The 20,283-nt window shown below is 42.5% G+C and overlaps 2 protein-coding genes across 2 annotated transcripts; both read right to left on the reverse strand.

The window, feature by feature from the left end:
• Nucleotides 1-1,791: 1,791 nt before the first annotated feature.
• Nucleotides 1,792-3,664, reverse strand: LOC149445359 (E3 ubiquitin/ISG15 ligase TRIM25-like). The gene has a single exon (XM_089653887.1). The coding sequence runs from the start codon at nt 3,493-3,495 to the stop codon at nt 1,792-1,794; it is 1,704 nt and encodes a 567-aa protein (XP_089510013.1). The 5' UTR covers nt 3,496-3,664.
• A 9,580-nt stretch (nt 3,665-13,244) lies between these two features.
• On the reverse strand, nt 13,245-14,984 carry LOC149445360 (E3 ubiquitin/ISG15 ligase TRIM25-like). The gene has a single exon (XM_089653888.1). It carries the CDS (start codon nt 14,982-14,984, stop codon nt 13,245-13,247), a length of 1,740 nt encoding a protein of 579 aa, XP_089510014.1.
• Between the last annotated feature and the right edge of the window lie 5,299 nt (nt 14,985-20,283).

Here is a 20,283-nt window from a genome sequence, read left to right on the forward strand (position 1 = left end):
TAGATCGATTTTGGAAGGAATCAAACCGGCTACATCTCTAGAAGTTGCGACTATTTTGGTCACACTATCAGATGGGAGAGATCACTGAAGAAGGAAAGATAGAAGGAACCAGGTGAAGAGGGAGACCGACTACTAGGTGGTTGGGCACATTGACCACAGCTGTGGGGATGACACTCGATGACCTCACAAGACTAGCACAAAGCAGACTTCTTTTTAGAGCTCTTATTCATCAACTCATTAGGACTAAGACTCGTTGATGGCACTTAATAAAATAATAAAACATAAGAAGGGGTGCTTGTTCATCCACCCCCCTTTCCTGGCCTGCTTGCCTGTTTAGAAAAGGGTCTGGTATAGATTTTGGGGGAATCCCATGGAATTTTGTAAGCTATTTAGTTTGGGGTTTTCCTGACCTAAAGGGTCTGGTAAGAATTGGGGAAACCCCCACACTGGTTTTTTTTGCATTCTGCTAACAGCCCACGAGTCACGATTGTTAAGGACGCTCCTTAACAACAAGCTATTAACAAATCATTTTGTATCATTCGTTATTTCGGATGTTTCAGACATTCAAGTGAAACCAATGAATTTTGTTTTGGTATAAATACGTATGAATCTCCGAATAACGTGTTTCTTTCGGAACGAACCGCACATGATGAACTATAATCAGCCTGATAATCTTTAGAGTAGAATGTTTTTCCTTTTTAATTCATGGCAAGGGGTACTCTTTTACTAAAAACAATAATATGATTTGGCAATGCTGGCCGGTGTCCTGTTGGTTCAGGTAAAGGATGTCTTTTAACATTAGGACCAGGAGCGGACTGACAACTCATGGGGCCCCTGGGCAATAGGGGATCATGGAGCCCCTGTGTCCTTGCCCAAACTCAATAAAGCCTATAGATGGCCGGGGACGCTGCAGGGGGGACATCGCGGGAGCAAATGACAAGGTAAGTGATCGAGGGATCCCCGAGCAATGCTGCAGTGTATTCCCGAGTGTAGCTCGGGGTTACCACTTCTGGTACTGAAATTTTACCCCGAGCTACACTGAGGAATACCGCTGGGGGGGTTAAAGCAGAAATCTAGGCAAAAATGTTTTTGAACCATGCAGTGAGGCTGTACCTGCACTGCATGGACCAGGGGCGGACTGGCTATTTGGAAACTCGGGCACCGCCCGAGGGCCCGGGGTCAGTAGGGGGCCCCATGAGATGCCCCTGGTACCTTTTTCATAGGCTGTTTTGAGTTTGGGCAAGGACACAGGGGCCCCATGATCCCCTATTGCCGGGGGGGTCCCATGAGTTGTCAGTCCACCCCTGGCATGGACTAACTGCTCGTTTTTCTCTCGGGGTGATAACAGTGAAGATATAAATAAAACCTCCTACGCTACTCAAAATAAATTGACAATGAAGGGGAGGGGGCTGCTAACACCCAACCAGGGGCGGACTGACAACTCTTGGGTCCCCGGGCAATAGGGGATCATGGGGCCCCTGTGTCCTCGCCCACACTCAAATCACACCCAAAAAAGCCTATGAAAGGTACCAGAGGCATTTCATGGGGTCCCCTACTGACCCCGGGCCCTCGGGCAGTGCCCGAATTTCCAAATTGTCAGTCCGCCCCTGATTAGGACCCAATACCGGGACAGGTCCATCCAGTGCCTAGAGCAAGGCTGTGGAACTGCTCCCCCCCACCCACTACTAATGCATGTTGTAAAATGGGTGTACCGCCCTACGTTCATTCTCTGCCCCTCCCCCCCCCCTTGCTCTGCTCTGCCCTTCCTGCCTACCCCTGTTCCCGTCCCTGTTAGGACCATTTTAAGATTTTCACCCAACAACTACCTTGTAAACTGATTATGAGATGGAGCGGCTGAGTGAAGGTGGCAGAGAAGGTGTGTATGTGTTTGATGGGCTGACACAGCTCGTGGAAGGACAACTTCCCGTCTTTATAACCCAAACTGAGTTTTAGTCTCTGTGAGGACACATACCTTATGTATTTCATTTTTTTGTTTTGAACCACTTTGAATGATATATCTTTAATCCATATTCCCCAGGCAATGCTACTGCCTTCAATCAGAGACTGGAATCCTTTCCTATCTATGGTATGGTAACACATCCCTATAAACAAAGAGTTACCACTGGACACTTTGGTTTTACTGAATTCCACCTCCAGGACATGCCTTCCAGAGAAAACCCCTTCGATGCTTAAAACCTGAGGACTTCGAAATCTCTCCACCGTCTCTGGTCGGCCTAAATAAACGTCTGACCTGGAGACGGTTTTTAGGTCATCTGAGATCTGTAAATAGTTACTAGCCGTGTTTACATCCAGTAACATTTCTGGGGTGATGATCTTATTGGCAGAAATGGGTGGAAGTTTTCGAGGCGTAGACTTAACTTGAGTTTTTGAAGGGTCATTTGACCGAACTTGAACATTTGTTTCACCTTTAGGGCCCATTGTTTCATTTGAAACATTTCTCTTTCCTGTGTTTACATTACCACCAGAGTATGAACTGTTGTGAACATCTTTCGCATGGACATCTTTTCCAACACCCTCTACAATATTCGATAGTCCTGAATGCAAAGTCTCAAAGATCACATCCTTCTTCAGATCACCTACATCATGGATCATTATCCTACCCATCCCTTTCTCCAAATTAGTATTTCTCCTGAGCTCCTCAATTTGAGTGGTCGCCTTATGCAGTTCAGACTTTTCCTTTTCTAGTTGATGGATACGGTTGGAGACCGAGATGGAAATATGTTGTTGTTGCCTGGAGATTTCAGTCAGTACTCTCTTCTCCAGATCATCGTGTTGTCTCCTGATGTCTCTCATTATGGCGATGACTCTCTCAGCTACACCGTCCGTTTCTTCATCTATCTTCCTCTGGTGATCCTGAAGATCCTGGAGCATTGCTTCAGTCTCCTCTCTCTTAGCGGACAATTTCTCCAACATCGGTTTCAGATCTTTTGCCCTCTGCTGCAAAAACATACCTATTGTGTCCACTTTGTGCCCATTGTGATCTGAGGTCAGGCAGCTTAAACATATGAAGATGTTATCCACAGTGCAGTAATACTCCAGGATCTTCTTGTGGACGGGACACTTTCTGTCCTCCAGGGAAGTGGTGGGATCGGTGAGGACGTTTTCTGGTGACTTACTGTGTACCTGTTTATGTACATCGCACAAAAAGGCTTCACAGTGTAGACACACTGCAACGGCAGGTACATACAAGTCAACACAATAACTGCAGACATTTTTGGGTTTGTCTCCCTTGCTTTCCGCAGAATGGATGTGGTTGGCGATGTTGGATAATCTTGGATTCTTCTTCAATTCTGGACGTCTCCTGAACTCCTTCATGCATTCTGGACAGAAGTATTCCCTGTCATGTTGGTTGTCAAATGTTTTTGTGATGCAATCTTGGCAGAAGCTGTGTCCGCACGTCAGGGTGATGGGATCTGTAAAAATGTCTGTACAGATGGAGCACGTCACCTCAAGCTTCACTTCAGCAGCCGCCATCACTAAAAGAAAAGCAGGAAAAAAGAATCGTATTAATTAACCCCTTGATGATTGGGCTATAGTTGAATGATGGCTACAGCACGGTCGTTTAGTTCTGGGAGGGCGGCATATGCCGTCCTCCCAGAACACTTCCCCCGTGCGCACCCAGTGGTGCGCACCCAGCGCTTTCTGTGATCGCTGTGTCCTTAGGACACAGCTGATCACATGACATGGTAAAGGGCCAATCACAACACTCATTTACCACATGATCAGTTGTGTCCAATGACACAGCTGATCACTGTAAATACAGTTGCCGGTTATCAGCTACACTTTGCTCACACAGTCACAGTATGAGGAGAGCGGGTAATCGGCATCTGTATATACACATCAGGACATCAGTGCAGCCCCAAGGGGACATCAGTGCAGCCCCAAGAATGTCCATCAGTGCAGTCCCAACAGTGTCCATCAGTGTAGTCCCAACAGTGCCCATCAGTGCTGCCACTCAGTGTCCTTCAGTGCCGCCAGTCAGTGCCATCTATCAGTGACCTTAAGTGCCACCTATCGGTGCCAATCAGTGCTGCGTATCGGTGCCCATCAGTGCCGCCTAACGGTGCCCATCAGTGGTGCATATCAGTGCAGACTCATCAGTGCCCATCAGTGCAGCCTATCAGTACCCATCAGTGCTGCATATCGGTGCCCATCAGTGCTGCCCAGTGCTGACCCTGCATTCCCTATATCCGCTCTCCCCAGACCCTGTATTCACTATACAATATGATCTCCCTTGACCCTATGATCTGCTTATACAGCAGGGCTGGAGTGTGAAAGGAAGAAGCAGCACAAGGAGCCAATCAGTTCATGTGCTGCTAGGAGGAGCGACCGGACTAACACAGGTGAGCTTATCAATGTTCTGCTTCTCCTTTCACAGGCTGGAGGGGGGAGGGGAGAAGGATCCAGGACAACCTGGGCTCAGAGCAAATGGGTTAAATGATAGTGGGCCACAGCAGGGGCGGACTGACCATTTGGAAACTCGGGCACTGCCCAAGAGCCCGGGAGAGTAGGGGGCCCCATGAGATGCCCCTGGTACCTTTTTCATAGGTTTTTTTGAGTTTGGGCAAGGACACAGGGGCCCCATGATCCCCTATTGCCCGGGGGCCCCACGAGTTGTCAGTCCGCCCCTGGTGCTGCCTCATCAGTGCCACCTCATCAGTACCCATCAGTGCAGCCTATCGGTGCCCATCAGTGCTGCATATCGGTACCCATCAGTGCTGCCTCATCAGTGCCACCTCATCAGTACCCATCAGTGCAGCCTATCAGTGGCCACCAGTGATGCATATCGGTGCCCATCAGTGCAGCCTCATCAGTGCACATTATTGAAGGAGAAAAATTACTTGTTTGCAACATTTTATAACAGAAACTAAGAAAAAAAAATGTATTCAAAATTTTTGGTATTTTTTCATTTGTTTAGCAAAAAATAAAACACCCAGTGGTGATTAAATACCACCAAAATAAAGATCTATATGTCTAAAAAAAAAATGATAAAAATCTAATTTAGGTACAGTGTTGCATGACCGTGCAATTGTCATTCAAAGTGTGAAAGCGTTGAAAATTGGCCTGGGCAGGAAAAGGCTGAAAGCGCCCGGTAGCCTTCCTGCCAAGCGCCATTAGTACGGTGTCAGTGCTTTTTATTAGCACTGATCACTGTATTGGTGTCACTGGGGATGTCAGTGGCAGTTAGTCACTCCCCTCCCCCCCAGTGTCAGAATGCCCCCCGCAGTCCCGCTATAAGTCGCTGATCGCCTCCATTACTAGTATAAATATATTTAAATCCCAGTATCTATACCGCCATTTGTAGACGCTATAACATTCATGTAAACCAATTAATTTACACACATTGGGATTTTTATTTTTGCAAAGACACGGAGCAGGATACATTTTGGCTGAAATTTATGATGAATTTTTAATTTTTTTAATTTTTTTTATTGGACACGTTTAATAGCAAAAAGTAAAAAATATATATATTTTTTTCAAAATTGTCAGCCTTTTTTTGTTTATAGCAAAAATCATAGAAGTGATCAAATACCACCTAAAGAAAGCTCTATTCATGGGGAAAAAAGAATATAAATTTAATTTGGGTGCAACGTTGCAATTGTCAGTTAAAGTAACGCAGCGCCGTATCGCAAAATATGGCCCCGGTCAGGAAGGGGGGGGGGGGGGAAATCCTCTGGAGGGCGAGGGGTTAATACCATCAGAATGATTTCTTAGTTGAAATATAGAATATTTCAATAAAACCCTGAAATACAGAACCGAACATTTCCATCCTTTAGATACACAGAATATAACTGGATCAGGGGTGGACTGACCATTTGGAAACTCTGGCACTGCCCAAGGGCCTGGGGTAAGTAGAGGGCCCCATGAGATGCCCCTGGTACCTTTTTCATAGGCTTTTTTGAGTTTGGGCAAGGACACAGGGGCCCCATGATTCCCTATTGCCCCATGAGTTGTCAGTCCACCCCTGAACTGGATCAGGGGTGGACTGACCATTTGGAAATTCGGGCACTGCCCGAGGGCCCGGGGTCAGTAGAGGGACCCATGAGATGCCCCTGGTACCTTTTTCATGGGCTTTTTTGAGTTTGGGCAAGGACACAGGGGCCCCATGATCCCCTATTGCCCGGGGGCCCCCATGAGTTGTCAGTCTGCCCCTGAACTGGATACTAACATTTATAGGGAAAGTTGATCCAGGGAATATCCGATTGCCTCTCGGGGGATCAGGAAAGAATTTTTTCCCTGCAGGAGCAAATTGGATCGTGCTTTGTTGGTTTTTTTTGCCTTCCTCTGGATCAACTGTGGGTGTAGGATTATAACTTTTTTTTTTTATTGGTTGAACTGGATGGAGTTTTGTCTTTTTTCAGCCAGACTAACTATGTAACTATGATACTATGATATGATACATCCTCTACATCAGTGGTTCTCAACCTGTGGGTCGCGACCCCTTTGGGGGTCGAATGACCCTTTCACAGGGGTCGCCTAAGACCATCGGAAAACACATATTTCCGATGTGTAAAGAGCAGCTACTGTGTAGAAAGCAGCTACTGTGTTGAAAGCAGCTACTGTGTTGAAAGCAGCAGTATTGGAGGTAAAACGACACTTCATGAATTATAATTACTGGATAAATAATTTTATGGTTGGGGGGGTCACCACAACATGAGGAACTGTATTAAAGGGTCGCGGCATTAGGAAGGTTGAGTACCACTGATCTACATGAAATGAGTCGTCTCATCAAGTTCTTTCTTAACTCTCACTTTAAATATGTGATCTATCATTCAGCTGTCGGTGTGTATCGGTTGCACAGCTCAAGGTTAGAGTGGAGGAAAGTTTGATACTAAAGTGAAGACTCACCGAGTTAGTGCGCTCTGTGTGTCAGCTGGGCACAGTTTTCAATGAATTCGAAGCAACAGCTTCCTTGGTCTTCCCTCACCTTTCCTTCATGTTGATATGAACACATAATACGGGAAAGTCAACACTATTGAGCCGACTGCGTGTGTTTGTTTCAGTGTGCTTGGCAATTACTTGTGTGTGCCTCCGGAAGAAAACACACGATGTGCCGTGAGAATTGAATGAAAGAGTTTAGAGGAAGTGAACCGTCTCCCGGAGTCTACTTTACAGCGGAACTAAACTCTCTCAATTCAACATGAACTATTATTGTTTTCAATCCTTACTCTGCCAGCATTAATAAATAGATAGGAAAGTATATTATCCACTTCACCTCCAAGCCTTTTTCTGACACTTTTGTAAAAAAAAAATCTATATTTTTTGCTAGAAAATTAATCAATTGGAACCCCCAAACATTACTATATATATATATAATGAGGCCCTAGAGCAGTGATGGCGAACCCGTGGCACGCGTGCCACAGCCGGCACGCCGAGCCTTATCTGTGGGCACGCCAGGAGAATACCGTATTTTTCGCTCCATAAGACGCACTTTTTTTCCCCCAAAAAAGGGGGGAAAATGTCAGTGCGTCTTATGGAGCGAATATAGAGCGGCCGGTCCGGTGTTTCCTCCGCCGCCGTGTCAGAATACCGGGCCGGCCACTCAGCTCTGCAGTGGGACCGTACCTGTCCCTCTATCCAGCGGCGCGCTGTCTTCCCGGCTTCTGTAGTGTGCGTGACAGCCGGGTCCCAAGTGCGCATGCGCAAGAAGCAGTGCTCTTTGTGAATGGTAAGGCGGTACCTGGGACACATGACAGATCCCAGAAGCCGCCGGACCAATCACAAAGCGCAGCGCTTCTCGCGCATGCGCACTGGGCATCCGGCTGTCCGACGACCGCCCACACTACAGAAGCCGGGAAGACAGCGCGCGGCTGGATAAAGGAATAGGTAAGATAAAAAAAAAAACTCTGCGGAAGTAAGAGCGGGTACCTGTCAAATTCAGATACTCGCTCCCCCTCCCTCCCCAAAGGTCAGCAGTCATCTGTACTGTCCGCAGTCTCTGGTCATCCCTGTGCTTTCCGCAGTCTCTGGTCATCTCCTGTACTGTACGCAGTCTCTGGTCATCCCCTGTACTGTCCGCAGTCTCTGGTCATCTCCTGTACTGTCCGCAGTCTCTGGTCATCTCCTGTACTGTCCGCAGTCTCTGGTCATCCCCTGTACTGTCCGCAGTCTCTGGTCATCCCTGTACTGTCCGCAGTCTCTGGTCATCCCTGTACTGTCCGCAGTCTCTGGTCATCCCTGTACTGTCCGCAGTCTCTGGTCATCCCTGTACTGTGTCCGCAGTCTCTGGTCATCCCTGTACTGTGTCTGCAGTCTCTGGTCATCCCTGTACTGTGTCCGCAGTCTCTGGTCATCCCTGTACTGTGTCTGCAGTCTCTGGTCATCCCTGTACTGTGTCCGCAGTCTCTGGTCATCCCTGTACTGTCCGCAGTCTCTGGTCATCCCTGTACTGTTAATTAGTTTGCACTACTGTACGAGTTGTTTTTTCTAAACCAAAAGCTCGATATTCAGGTTTCATTGCAGTGTGGGCACTTTGAAAGAAATAAGTTGGTTTTGGGTTGCAGTTTGGGCACTCGGGCTCAAAAAGGTTCGCCATCACTGCCCTAGAGGATAAAATTTGGGTTTGGGTTTTGCAATTTTTAATGGTATATATATATATATATATATATATATATATATATATATATATATATATAAACATTTCCTATACACATATATATATAGATATATATATATAAACGCTGAAGCCCTAGAAGATAGAATTTGGGTTTGGGTTTTGCAATTTTTAATGGTACAGTGGGGATCGAAAGTTTGGGCACCCCAGCTAAACATTTGTATTAATGTGCATAAAGAAGCCAAGGAAAGATGGAAAAATCTCCAAAAGGCATCAAATTACAGATTAGACATTCTTATAATATGGCAACAAAAGTTAGATTTTATTTCCATCATTTACACTTTCAAAATAACAGAAAACAAAAAATGGCGTCTGCAAAAGTTTGGGCACCGTGCAGAATTTATAGCATGCACTGCCCCCTTTGCCAAGCTGAGACCTGCCAGTGTCATGGATTGTTTTCAATCATCGTCTGGGCAGACCAGGTGATGTCAATCTCAAAGGTTTTAAATGCCCCGACTCATCTGACCTTGCCCCAACAATCAGCACCATGGGTTCTTCTAAGCAGTTGTCTAGAAAACTGAAACTGAAAATAGTTGACGCTCACAAAGCTGGAGAAGGCTATAAGAAGATAGCAAAGCGTTTTCAAATGTCAATATCCTCTGTTCGGAATGTAATTAAGAAATGGCAGTCATCAGGAACAGTGGAAGTTAAAGCAAGATCTGGAAGACCAAGAAAAATATCAGACAGAACAGCTCGCAGGATTGTGAGAAAAACAATTCAAAACCCACGTTTGACTGCACGATCCCTCCAGAAAGATCTGGCAGACACTGGAGTTGTGGTACACTATTCCACTATAAACAGATGCTTGTACAAATATGGTCTTCATGGAAGAGTCATCAGAAGAAAACCTCTTCTATGTCCTCACCACAAAAATCATCATTTGAACTTTGCAAATGAACATATAGACAAGGCTGATGCATTTTGGAAACAAGTTCTGTGGACCGATGAGGTTAAAATTGAACTTTTTGGCCGGAATGAGCAAAGGTACGTTTGGAGAAGAAGGGGCACAGAATTTAATGAAAAGAACCTCTGTCCAACTGTTAAGCATGGGGTTGGATCAATCATGCTTTGGGGTTGTGTTGCAGCCAGTGGCACAGGGAACATCTCACCAGTAGAAGGAAAAATGGATTCAATAAAATTTCAGCAAATTTTGGATGGTAACTTGATGCCATCTGTGAAAAAGCTGAAGTTAAAGAGAGGATGGCTTCTACAAATGGATAATGATCCTAAACACACCTCGAAATCCACGGGGGATTACATCAAGAGGCGTAAACTGAAGGTTTTGCCATGGCCTTCACAATCTCCTGACCTCAACATAATTGAAAATCTATGGAGAGACCTTAAAAGAGCCGTGCGTGACAGACAGCCCAGAAATCTCAAAGAACTGGAAGACTTTTGTAAGGAAGAATGGGCAAAGATACCTCAAACAAGAATTGAAAGACTCTTGGCTGGCTACAAAAAGCGTTTACAAGCTGTGATACTTGCCAAAGGGGGCAGTACAAGATATTAACTCTGCAGGGGGCCCAAACTTTTGCAGACGCCATTTTTTTGTTTTCTGTTATTTTGAAAGTGTAAATGATGGAAATAAAATCTAACTTTTGTTGACATATTAAAAGAATGTCTAATCTGTAATTTGATGCCTTTTGGAGATTTTTCCATCTTTCCTTGGCTTCTTTATGCACATTAATACAAATTTGTAGCTGGGGTGCCCAAACTTTCGATCCCCACTGTATATATATAATATATATATATATATATATATATATATATATATATATACATTTATATAAACATTTCATATACACACATATATATATATATATATAGATCTCTCTCTCTCTCTCTCTCTCTCTATATATATATATATATATATATAAACGCTGTGGCCCTAGAGGATAGAATTTGTGTTTGGGTTTTGCAATTTTTAATGACACACAGTATTAGCTCAGTGGTTTTTCAATTATTTAGGGAAAAATACACTTTTTTAAAAAGTGTATTTTTCCCCAAATGTGTTGAAAAACACATGGTCAATCTTTATGATTAGTACCAAAAAATGGCCAAATGGCTGATAACACAAAGGTAAAATATAATGTGATACACCAAGTAAATATATATATATATAAACGTGGAAGCCCTAGAGGATAAAATTTGGGTTTGGGTTTTGCAATTTTTAATGGTATATATATTTATTAAAGCGGAGGCCCTAGAAAATAACATTTGGGTTTTGCAATTTTTTTATTGGCACACAGTATTTGCCCAGTGGTTTTTCAATTATTTGGGGAAAAATACACTTTTTGAAAACAATTTTAATTAAAAAAAAGTTCAATTTAAATCCACTTTATTTTACTTCAGATAATTGCAGTACAAAGGCTGTTTTTAGGTCTTTTGGAAAACCTGGTCTGTTTCGTTTTCTGGTCTCTCTGGCTATATTAAAAAAAAGAAGAAACCATCAAAAGGTCAGAAACCCCCCCAACCCCCAGGGGACTTTAAAGGCAGAAAATGTAAGACATGAAATGTATTGAAAAACACATGGTCAATCTTTATGATTGGCACCAACAAATGGCCAAATGGCCGAGAAGACAAAGGTAAAATATAATGTGATACACCAAGTAAACAGGCCATCATATACCCAAGTGTATTTAGAAGTAATGTGTATCACATTATATTTTACCTTTGTCTTCTCGGCCATTTGACCATTTTTTGGTACCAATCATAAACATTGACCATGTGTTTTTCAATACATTTCATGTCTTACATTTTCTGCCTTTAAAGTCCCCTGGGGGTTGGGGGGGTTTCTGACCTTTTGATGGTTTCTTCTTTTCTGTAATATAGCCAAAATAGCTTAGCGCATGCGCGGTACGTGCGTATCGGCAAGTAATGACAAACACATGCGCCAATATTTGAAGCTCACTGTTGACATATTATAAATTTAATTTTAGTTTAGTTTCACTCAGTTCTACTTTAAGCAAAAAAAAGACCCCCAAAAAAGAAATTGTTGGATCTGAAACTTTATTGAGGAAATGTTGGTTATGGTGGGGACAGTACATTGTAAAATTCCGGAGAAGTCAACCCACTTTTAAGCAGAGGCTCTAGAGAATAAAACGGTGGGCATTGCAAATTTTTATGTCATGCAGTATTTGCACAGCGGTTATTCAAATGCAAATTTTTTATGAATTTTAATGAACAAAAATACAAAATAATACCCACTTTTTTGATGAAATGTAAAAGGTAATGTTATTCCGAGTAAATGGATAGGTGTCATGCTTTATAATTGAGTCCGCCCACAGAAGGGCACCAAATGTACCTAAAAATCCAAACAGGTGGCACTTTAGAAGCCTTTACAGGTTATCAGTTTAGGATTACACAGCAGGTCTGAAGCTACAAATATTGTCACTCTGATGTTCGCTGCAAAACCTCAAATGTGTGGTGGGATTGCTGTTTACACATGTGTGCGGGACCAGAAAATGCGTTTGCATTTGTGCACTAGCACGGGCAGATGAGGGTGCTTGAAATTTTTGTTATTGTTATTATTTATTTTATTTTTAAAAATTTACACTGTTTATTTATTTTTTTATTAACTTTATTGCTATCACAAATGATGAACAATATCTCTTGTGGCAGCATGGTCCGTGACAGGCAGTGGCGTCCCGAGGCAGGTACGGGGGGTGCGTCCCGCACCGTGTGAAACCTATCGCACGGGGTGATACCGGACCCACGCCACGAAAAGGTAAGTTGTAAAGCAAGCCGACGATCCCCGCAGGATGGATCGGATCTGCGGATTGGGGAGCATAATGGATCGGACTCCGATCCATTATGCTCAATTCGTAGATCCGAACCATCCTGCGGGGATCGTCGGCATGCAACCTATATGGGGTGACACCGGACCAGCTCCACAAAAAGGTAAGCTGTAAAGAAAGCTGACGATCCCTGCAGGATGGATCAGATCTGTGGATTGGGGAGCATAATGGATCGGAGTCCGATCCATTGTGCTGAATCTGCAGATCTGATCCATTCTGTGGGGATTGTCGGAGGGGCTGTCACCAAGTGTTATCGCACCGGGTGACACCAAGCCTAGGGATGCCCCTGGTGGCAGGTCCTCTTTATGGAGAGATCTGGGGTCTACTAGACCCCAGACCTCTCCTCTGGCCTTCAATGCAGCCATTCAGACACATATTGGTCTAATTGGCTGCTTGCGGTAACAGCCAGGTAAACAAATAGCAGAAACTGGAAGTGACAAAATTGTTGACGCTCCCAATTTCCAATGTCGCACAGTGGGAGGAACAGCATCAGTTCCTTTCACTGTGTGCCACAGGTTGCATCCTTACCGGGCTTCCTGATTGCTCAGGAGGTGGCGGCTGGCGGGAAGTGGGGTGGGACCCCCTTCTGCTGTCTGTAAAAGTAATCCGGAGGCTTTTTAGCCACTTGGATTACTTTTACCGACTTTGGAATTGCTGGATGGAAACACTGATACCTCCGTCATCGCTGCAGTCTCTGTACGGAAAACGATTAAATGGCAAGAGGTACACTTTTACTAAAAATAATAATATGGTTTGGTCATTCCGGCCAGTGTCCTGTTGGTTCAAGTAAAAGGTCACTCTTAGTATTGGCACTATTTTAGGATTTTCACCCAATAATTACCTTGTAAACTGACTATAAGATGGAGGGGCTGGATGAAGGTGGCAGTGCAGGTGTGTAAGTGTTTGATGGGACCACATATCTCATAAAAGGACAACCGCCCAGCCTCATAATCTAATTTGAGTTTTATTCTCTGTGAAGCCACCTTCCCTAAGTATTTATATTGCCCATTTTGAACCGCTATGAATGTCCCACCTTGAACTTTTAATCCCCAGAGAGTGTTAATGTTTTCAATTAGAGACTGGGATCCTCTTCGATCTATAGTGGGATAACACATCCCTACAAACAAAAAGTCACCAGTGAACTCTTGTGTTTTACAGATTTCCACCTCCAGTTCATGCTCTCCGGAGGAAATGCCTCTGGTGCTTAAAACATGAGGACTTTGAAATCTCTCCAGTGTCTCGGGTTGGCCTAGATAAACTTCAGACCTGTAGACAGTTTTTAGGTCATCCGAGATATATAAATAGTTACTAGCCGTGTTTACATCCAGTAACATTTCTGGGGTGCTGCTCTTATTGGCAGACATAAGGGGATGTCTAGACTTAGTTTCTGATGGACCCCGTGATGGAACTTGAGCATTTGTTTCCCCTTTAGGGGTCTTTGCTACATTTGAAACCTTTCTATTTCCCATGTTTACATTACCACCAAAGAGTGAACATTTTTGATCGTCATTCACATGGACATCTTTTCCAACACCCTCTACAATATTTAATAGCCCTGAATGCAAAATCTCAAAGACCACATTCGTCTCCAGATCACCTACATCATGGATCATTACACTACCCATCCCCCTGTCCAAATCATACTCATCCTCTAAGATACAAAACAAAACATCTGGAGCCTGTAAGGCAGATATCGGGTAAGTATTTCTACTCAGCTCCTCAATCTGAGTGATCTTCTTCTGCAGTTCAGACTTTTCCTTTTGCAGTTGCTGGATACGATTGGAGACTGAGAGTGAAATCTGCTCTTTATTTCTTGAGAAATCAGTCAGTAATCTCTTCTCTAGATCATCGTGTTGTCTCCTGATGTCTCTCATGAAGGCGACGACTCTTTCAGTTACACCATTTGCTTTTTTATCTATCTTCCTCTGGTGATCCTGCAGACTCTGGAGCATTGCCTCAGTCTCCTCTTTCTTAAAGAACAGTTTCTCCAAAACTGGTTCCAGATTTTTTGTTGTCTTCAAGAACTCACTTATTGTGCTCACTTTGTGCCCACTGTGGTCTGAGGTCATGCATTGAACACACATACAAGTTCCATCATCAATGCAGTAATACTCCAGGATCTTCTTGTGGACGGCACATCTTCTGTCCTCCATGGATGTGGTGAGATCGGTGAGGACGTGTTCTTGCGACTTGCTGTGTGTCTGTTTATGCAGATCACAGAGAAAAGCTGCACAATGTAGACACAATGTAACAGCAGGTACAGGAAGGTCAACACAATAAGTGCAGATATTCTTAGGCTGGTCTCCATTTGGTTCCGCAGAATGGAAATGGTTGGCAATGTTGGATAATCTTGGATTCTTCTTTAATTCTGGACGTCTCCTGAACTCCATCATGCATTCTGGACAGAAGTATTCCCTGTCATGTTGGTTGTCAAATGTTCTTGTGATGCAAACCAGGCAGAAGCTGTGTCCACATATCAGGGTGATGGGATCTGTAAAGATTTCTGTACAGATGGAACACGTCACCTCAAGCTTCAGTTCAGCAGCCGCCATCACTGAAAGAAAAAAAAAATAATCGAATTATGAAGCACTGAAAGAAAAAAAAATCTGGAAAATAAAAGACACAGCACATTATTCATTGTATAAATCTTAAGCTGGCCATAGCTGAGTAGAATTTTAAACAAAAATTATTGGGAAAGGAATGTTCTAAGAATCTTCCTAAATGGAAGAAAAATATATTTGAAATATATTTTAAAAATATTCTTCCCAAATATATTGACATATATTTGAAATACTACAATTTTGGTGGCCATATTCAATATATTTCAAAATATACTTTTTTTTCAGTCTTTTTTTGTTAATTTAGCAAAAAATAAAACCCCCCGGTGGTGATTAAATACCACTAAAAGAAAGCTCTTGTGCGAAGAAAATGATAAAATTTTAGTTTGGGTACACTTTGTCACAGCTGGCGAGAGGGAGATCAGTTTGGCACAGTTGGCCATGGGGAGGGACTACTTTGACACAGTTGGCTAGATGGGGATCACTATGGCACAGATGGCCATAGAGGGACTATTTTGATACAGTTGACCAGAGGGGAGTCACATTGGCACAGCTGGCCAGAGAGGAATCACTCTGGCGCAGTTGGCCAGGGAGGGGTCACAATGACACAGTTGGCCAGAGAGGAATTACTTTGATGCAGTTGGCCAGGGAGGGGTCACAATGACACAGTTGGCCAGAGAGGAATTACTTTGATGCAGTTGGCCAGGGAGGGGTCACAATGACACAGTTGGCCAGAGAGGGATCACTTTTGCACAACTGGCCAGAGAAGTATTACTTTGATGCAGTTGGCCAGAGAGGGAGCACATTGACACAGTTGGCCAGATGGGCGTCATTTTGGCACAATTGGCCAGAGAGGAATTACTTTGATGCAGTTGGCCAGAGAGGGGTCACAGTGACACAGCTGGCCAGAGGGGGACTATTTTGGCACATTTGGCCAGAGAAGGACTACTTGACACAGTTGGTCAGCTTGAACATGTATTGCAGTATATATGAACCCAAAATCCCTGTTTGTTTGCAAATGTTTGCTGGAAATATGTAGTGGCACGGAGGGTTATTTCAGAATTTTTTGAATTTTAATGTAGGTCTAAATTAATGCAGAAGAATATTTTGATTGTTTTACCCTGAAATATGGAACTGAACATTCCTATCTTCTACATGAAGCAAGTATGTTTCCCAACAAATCATCTCTTAACTCTAACACTTAATAAGAGATTTACTATATTTTTACTATATATAAATACTTACTACATAGCCTTTGCGATATTGGTCACACAGCTCAACGTTTTCAGGACATATAAAATTTGAATTATAAAGAAAAGACTTACCGAGATATATATTTTTTAAATATAGTCTTCAGATTTTTTTTAACATACAAAAAAGTCATTTTAAAATACATATTTACATATATTTGTAAATGCATTCCATATTTATGAAGAACAATTATTTATTTGCAAACTTTTATAACAGAAACAAAAAAAAGTGTGGTTTTTCTTTCAAAAGTCTCAGTCTTTTTTTGTTAATTTAGCAAAAAATAAAACCCCCGGTGGTGATTAAATACCACTAAAAGAAAGCTCTAGTTGTGTGAAGAAAATGAGAAAATTTTAGTTTGGGTACAATGTTGTATGACCGCGCAATTGTCATTCAAAGTGTGAGAACGCTGAAACCTGAAAATTGGCCTGGGCAGGAAGGGGGTAAAAGTTCCCGGTATGGAAGTGGTTAAGGATTGAGAGAAAAAGTAATAATTTTGCAGGACAATATCCGAAAATAAAGCCTTGTTTGCCCTTAAGTTGGCCAGAGAGGGATCACAGTGACACAGCTGGCCAGAGGGGGACTATTTTGGCACAGTTGGCCAGAGAAGGACTACTTGACGCAGTTGGCCAGCTTGAACATGTATTGCAATGTATATGAACCCAAAATCCCTGTTTGTTTGCAAACGTTTGCTGGAAATATGTAGAGGCACGAAGGGTTATTTCTGAATTTTTTGAATTTTAATGTAGGTATATAATGCAGAACAATATCTTGATTGTTTTACCCTGAAATATGGAACTGAACATTCCTATCTTCTACGTGAAGTAAGTATTGTCCCAACATATCCTCTATTAACTCTAACACTTAATAAGAGATTTACTATATTTTTACTATATATATATATATATATACAGTGGGGATCGAAAGTTTGGGCACCCCAGCTAAAAGTTTGTATTAATGTGCATAAAGAAGCCAAGGAAAGATGGAAAATTCTCCAAAAGGCATCAAATTACAGATTAGACATTCTTATAATATGTCAACAAAAGTTAGATTTTATTTCCATCATTTACACTTTCAAAATAACAGAAAACAAAAAAATGGCGTCTGCAAAAGTTTGGGCCCCCTGCAGAGTTAATATCTTGTACTGCCCCCTTTGGCAAGTATCACAGCTTGTAAACGCTTTTTGTAGCCAGCCAAGAGTCTTTCAATTCTTGTTTGAGGTATCTTTGCCCATTCTTCCTTACAAAAGTCTTCCAGTTCTTTGAGATTTCTGGGTTGTCTGTCACGCACTGCTCTTTTAAGGTCTATCCATAGATTTTCAATTATGTTGAGGTCAGGAGATTGTGAAGGCCATGGCAAAACCTTCAGTTTACGCCTCTTGATGTAATCCCCCCGTGGATTTCGAGGTGTGTTTAGGATCATTATCCATTTGTAGAAGCCATCCTCTCTTTAACTTCAGCTTTTTCACAGATGGCATCAAGTTACCATCCAAAATTTGCTGAAATTTTATTGAATCCATTTTTCCTTCTACTGGTGAGATGTTCCCTGTGCCACTGGCTGCAACACAACCCCAAAGCATGGTTGATCCAACCCCATGCTTAACAGTTGGACAGAGGTTCTTTTCATTAAGTTCTGTGCCCCTTCTTCTCCAAACGTACCTTTGCTCATTCCGGCCAAAAAGTTCAATTTTAACCTCATCGGTCCACAGAACTTGTTTCCAAAATGCATCAGGCTTGTCTATATGTTCATTTGCAAAGTTCAAACGATGATTTTTGTGGTGAGGACGTAGAAGAGGTTTTCTTCTGATGACTCTTCCATGAAGACCATATTTGTACAAGTATCTCTTTATAGTGGAATAGTGTACCACAACTCCAGTGTCTGCCAGATCTTTCTGGAGGGATCGTGCAGTCAAACGTGGGTTTTGAATTGTTTTTCTCACAATCCTGCGAGCTGTTCTGTCTGATATTTTTCTTGGTCTTCCAGATCTTGCTTTAACTTCCACTGTTCCTGATGACTGCCATTTCTTAATTACATTCCGAACAGAGGATATTGACATCTGAAAACGCTTTGCTATCTTCTTATAGCCTTCTGCAGCTTTGTGAGTGTCAACTATTTTCAGTTTCAGTTTTCTAGACAACTGCTTAGAAGAACCCATGGTGCTGATTGTTGGGGCAAGGTCAGATAAGTCTGGGCATTTAAAACCTTTGAGATTGACATCCCCTGGTCTTCCCAGACGATGATTGAGAACAATCCATGACACTGGCAGGTCTCAGCTTTGCAAAGGGGGCAGTGCATGCTATAAATTCTGCAGGGTGCCCAAACTTTTGCAGACGCCATTTTTTTGTTTTCTGTTATTTTGAAAGTGTAAATGATGGAAATAAAATCTAACTTTTGTTGACATATTATAAGAATGTCTAATCTGTAATTTGATGCCTTTTGGAGATTTTTCCATCTTTCCTTGGCTTCTTTATGCACATTAATACAAATTTTTAGCTGGGGTGCCCAAACTTTCGATCCCCACTGTATATATATATATATATACTTACTACATAGCCGTTGCAATATTGGTCACGCAGCTCAACGTTTTCAGAACATATAAAATTTGAATTATAAAGAAAAGACTTACCGAGATATTGCGCCCTATGTGTCGGCTGGGAGAAACTGGTTAACAACAAATTCTTTGGCAACTACTTCCCTGTACAAAAAAAGGCTAGATGAGTGATGTTGACCCTGCCCCATTTTTTCTGTTTTTTAACCTTTTAACTGAGTATAAATCTAAAGTAACATTGGTTTAGTAGGGCTGAGAGAGACACAAGTCCATCTGGTTTAACCAGTGGGAAAACATAAACCAGCATAATCCTGCATAAACACAATCCTCTACCCACAGTTTGACCCGGCATGTTTAACATCACCACCTATTAATAGGCTCACTGTCTCTGCTGGATGTCTGTTCCAAGCATGGACTACTCTTTCATTTTAAAAAAATGGACTCTAAGGAAAGTTTTGAACTTTCCTCCTGCTAGTTTGAGGCCAGGTCTCCGTATTCTGGATCTCAGCTTCATGACAAAAGAACTGCCCTCCTGAACCTCATTCACATCCATCATTTATTACTGGTATTTACATAGCCCCAACCAGGGGCGGACTGACCATTTGGAAAGTCGGGCACTGCCCGAGGGCCTGGGGTCAGTAGGGGGCCCCATGAGATGCCCCTGGTACCTTTTTCATAGGCTTTTTTGAGTTTGGGCAAGGACGCAGGGGCCCCATGATCCCCTATTGCCCGGGGGCCCCATGAGTTGTCAGTCCGCCCCTGGCCCCAACCATTTTATAATTATAAATCGGTGTCCAAAACCAATACTCTCAATAATAGCCCGTGAAACCTATACTAAAAAGTCCTCCTTTCACCCTTGAAAGTATAAATCAATATAATAAACTTTAATACCCCAGGATCACAATTGTGGTAATCCCTAAAATTCCTTGATAAACAGCGGCCCTTTTTCGCTTTTTTAATATTTGCCACATGTTCTCTTCATCTTTTATATAGGGGTCTTGTAGTTCTTCTTACATACTGGAGCAGGCATGGGCATTCCAACAAATATGTCACGTATGTAGTAGAGCAAGTGATCAATTCTTTTATATTATATATTTTTCCCGTACTACAGGAAATAAAATCATGTACTACTTTTGAACTCATATTGGTAACTTTACAGAAATTACACTTCCTACACGGATAAAAACCTTTAAAATCAAACATATGCATTTTTATCTGTTTGGGAGGAGAATTTACACTTTTCACTAATGAATTACGTAGATTTGTTGTTTTCTTATAAATAAACGATGGCTTGTCTGGTACTAAAGACCCTAAAATTTTATCCTTTTTTTTATTATCGGCCAATATTTTTTAAAAATAGACTCTACATCTTTCTATTGGCCACTAAACCTAGATATAATCATCGAAGTTATACAGAGGTTTTTTTTTTGGAAATTGCAGGATTTATGAACTTTTTTTTGGGGTGATTTTTATAATTTTTTTGTTTATGGACACAAA

This window comes from Staurois parvus, unplaced genomic scaffold (genome assembly GCF_062004578.1).
Source record: "Staurois parvus isolate SC_StPar_1 unplaced genomic scaffold, SC_StPar_1.0 ptg000726l, whole genome shotgun sequence".
Classification (NCBI taxonomy): Eukaryota; Metazoa; Chordata; class Amphibia; order Anura; family Ranidae; genus Staurois; species Staurois parvus.

Excerpts from the sequence above, each read along its gene's own strand:
- LOC149445359 (XM_089653887.1), bottom strand. The coding sequence starts at position 3,495 with ATGGCGGCTGCTGAAGTGAAGCTTGAGGTGACGTGCTCCATCTGTACA.
- LOC149445360 (XM_089653888.1), bottom strand. The coding sequence starts at position 14,984 with ATGGCGGCTGCTGAACTGAAGCTTGAGGTGACGTGTTCCATCTGTACA.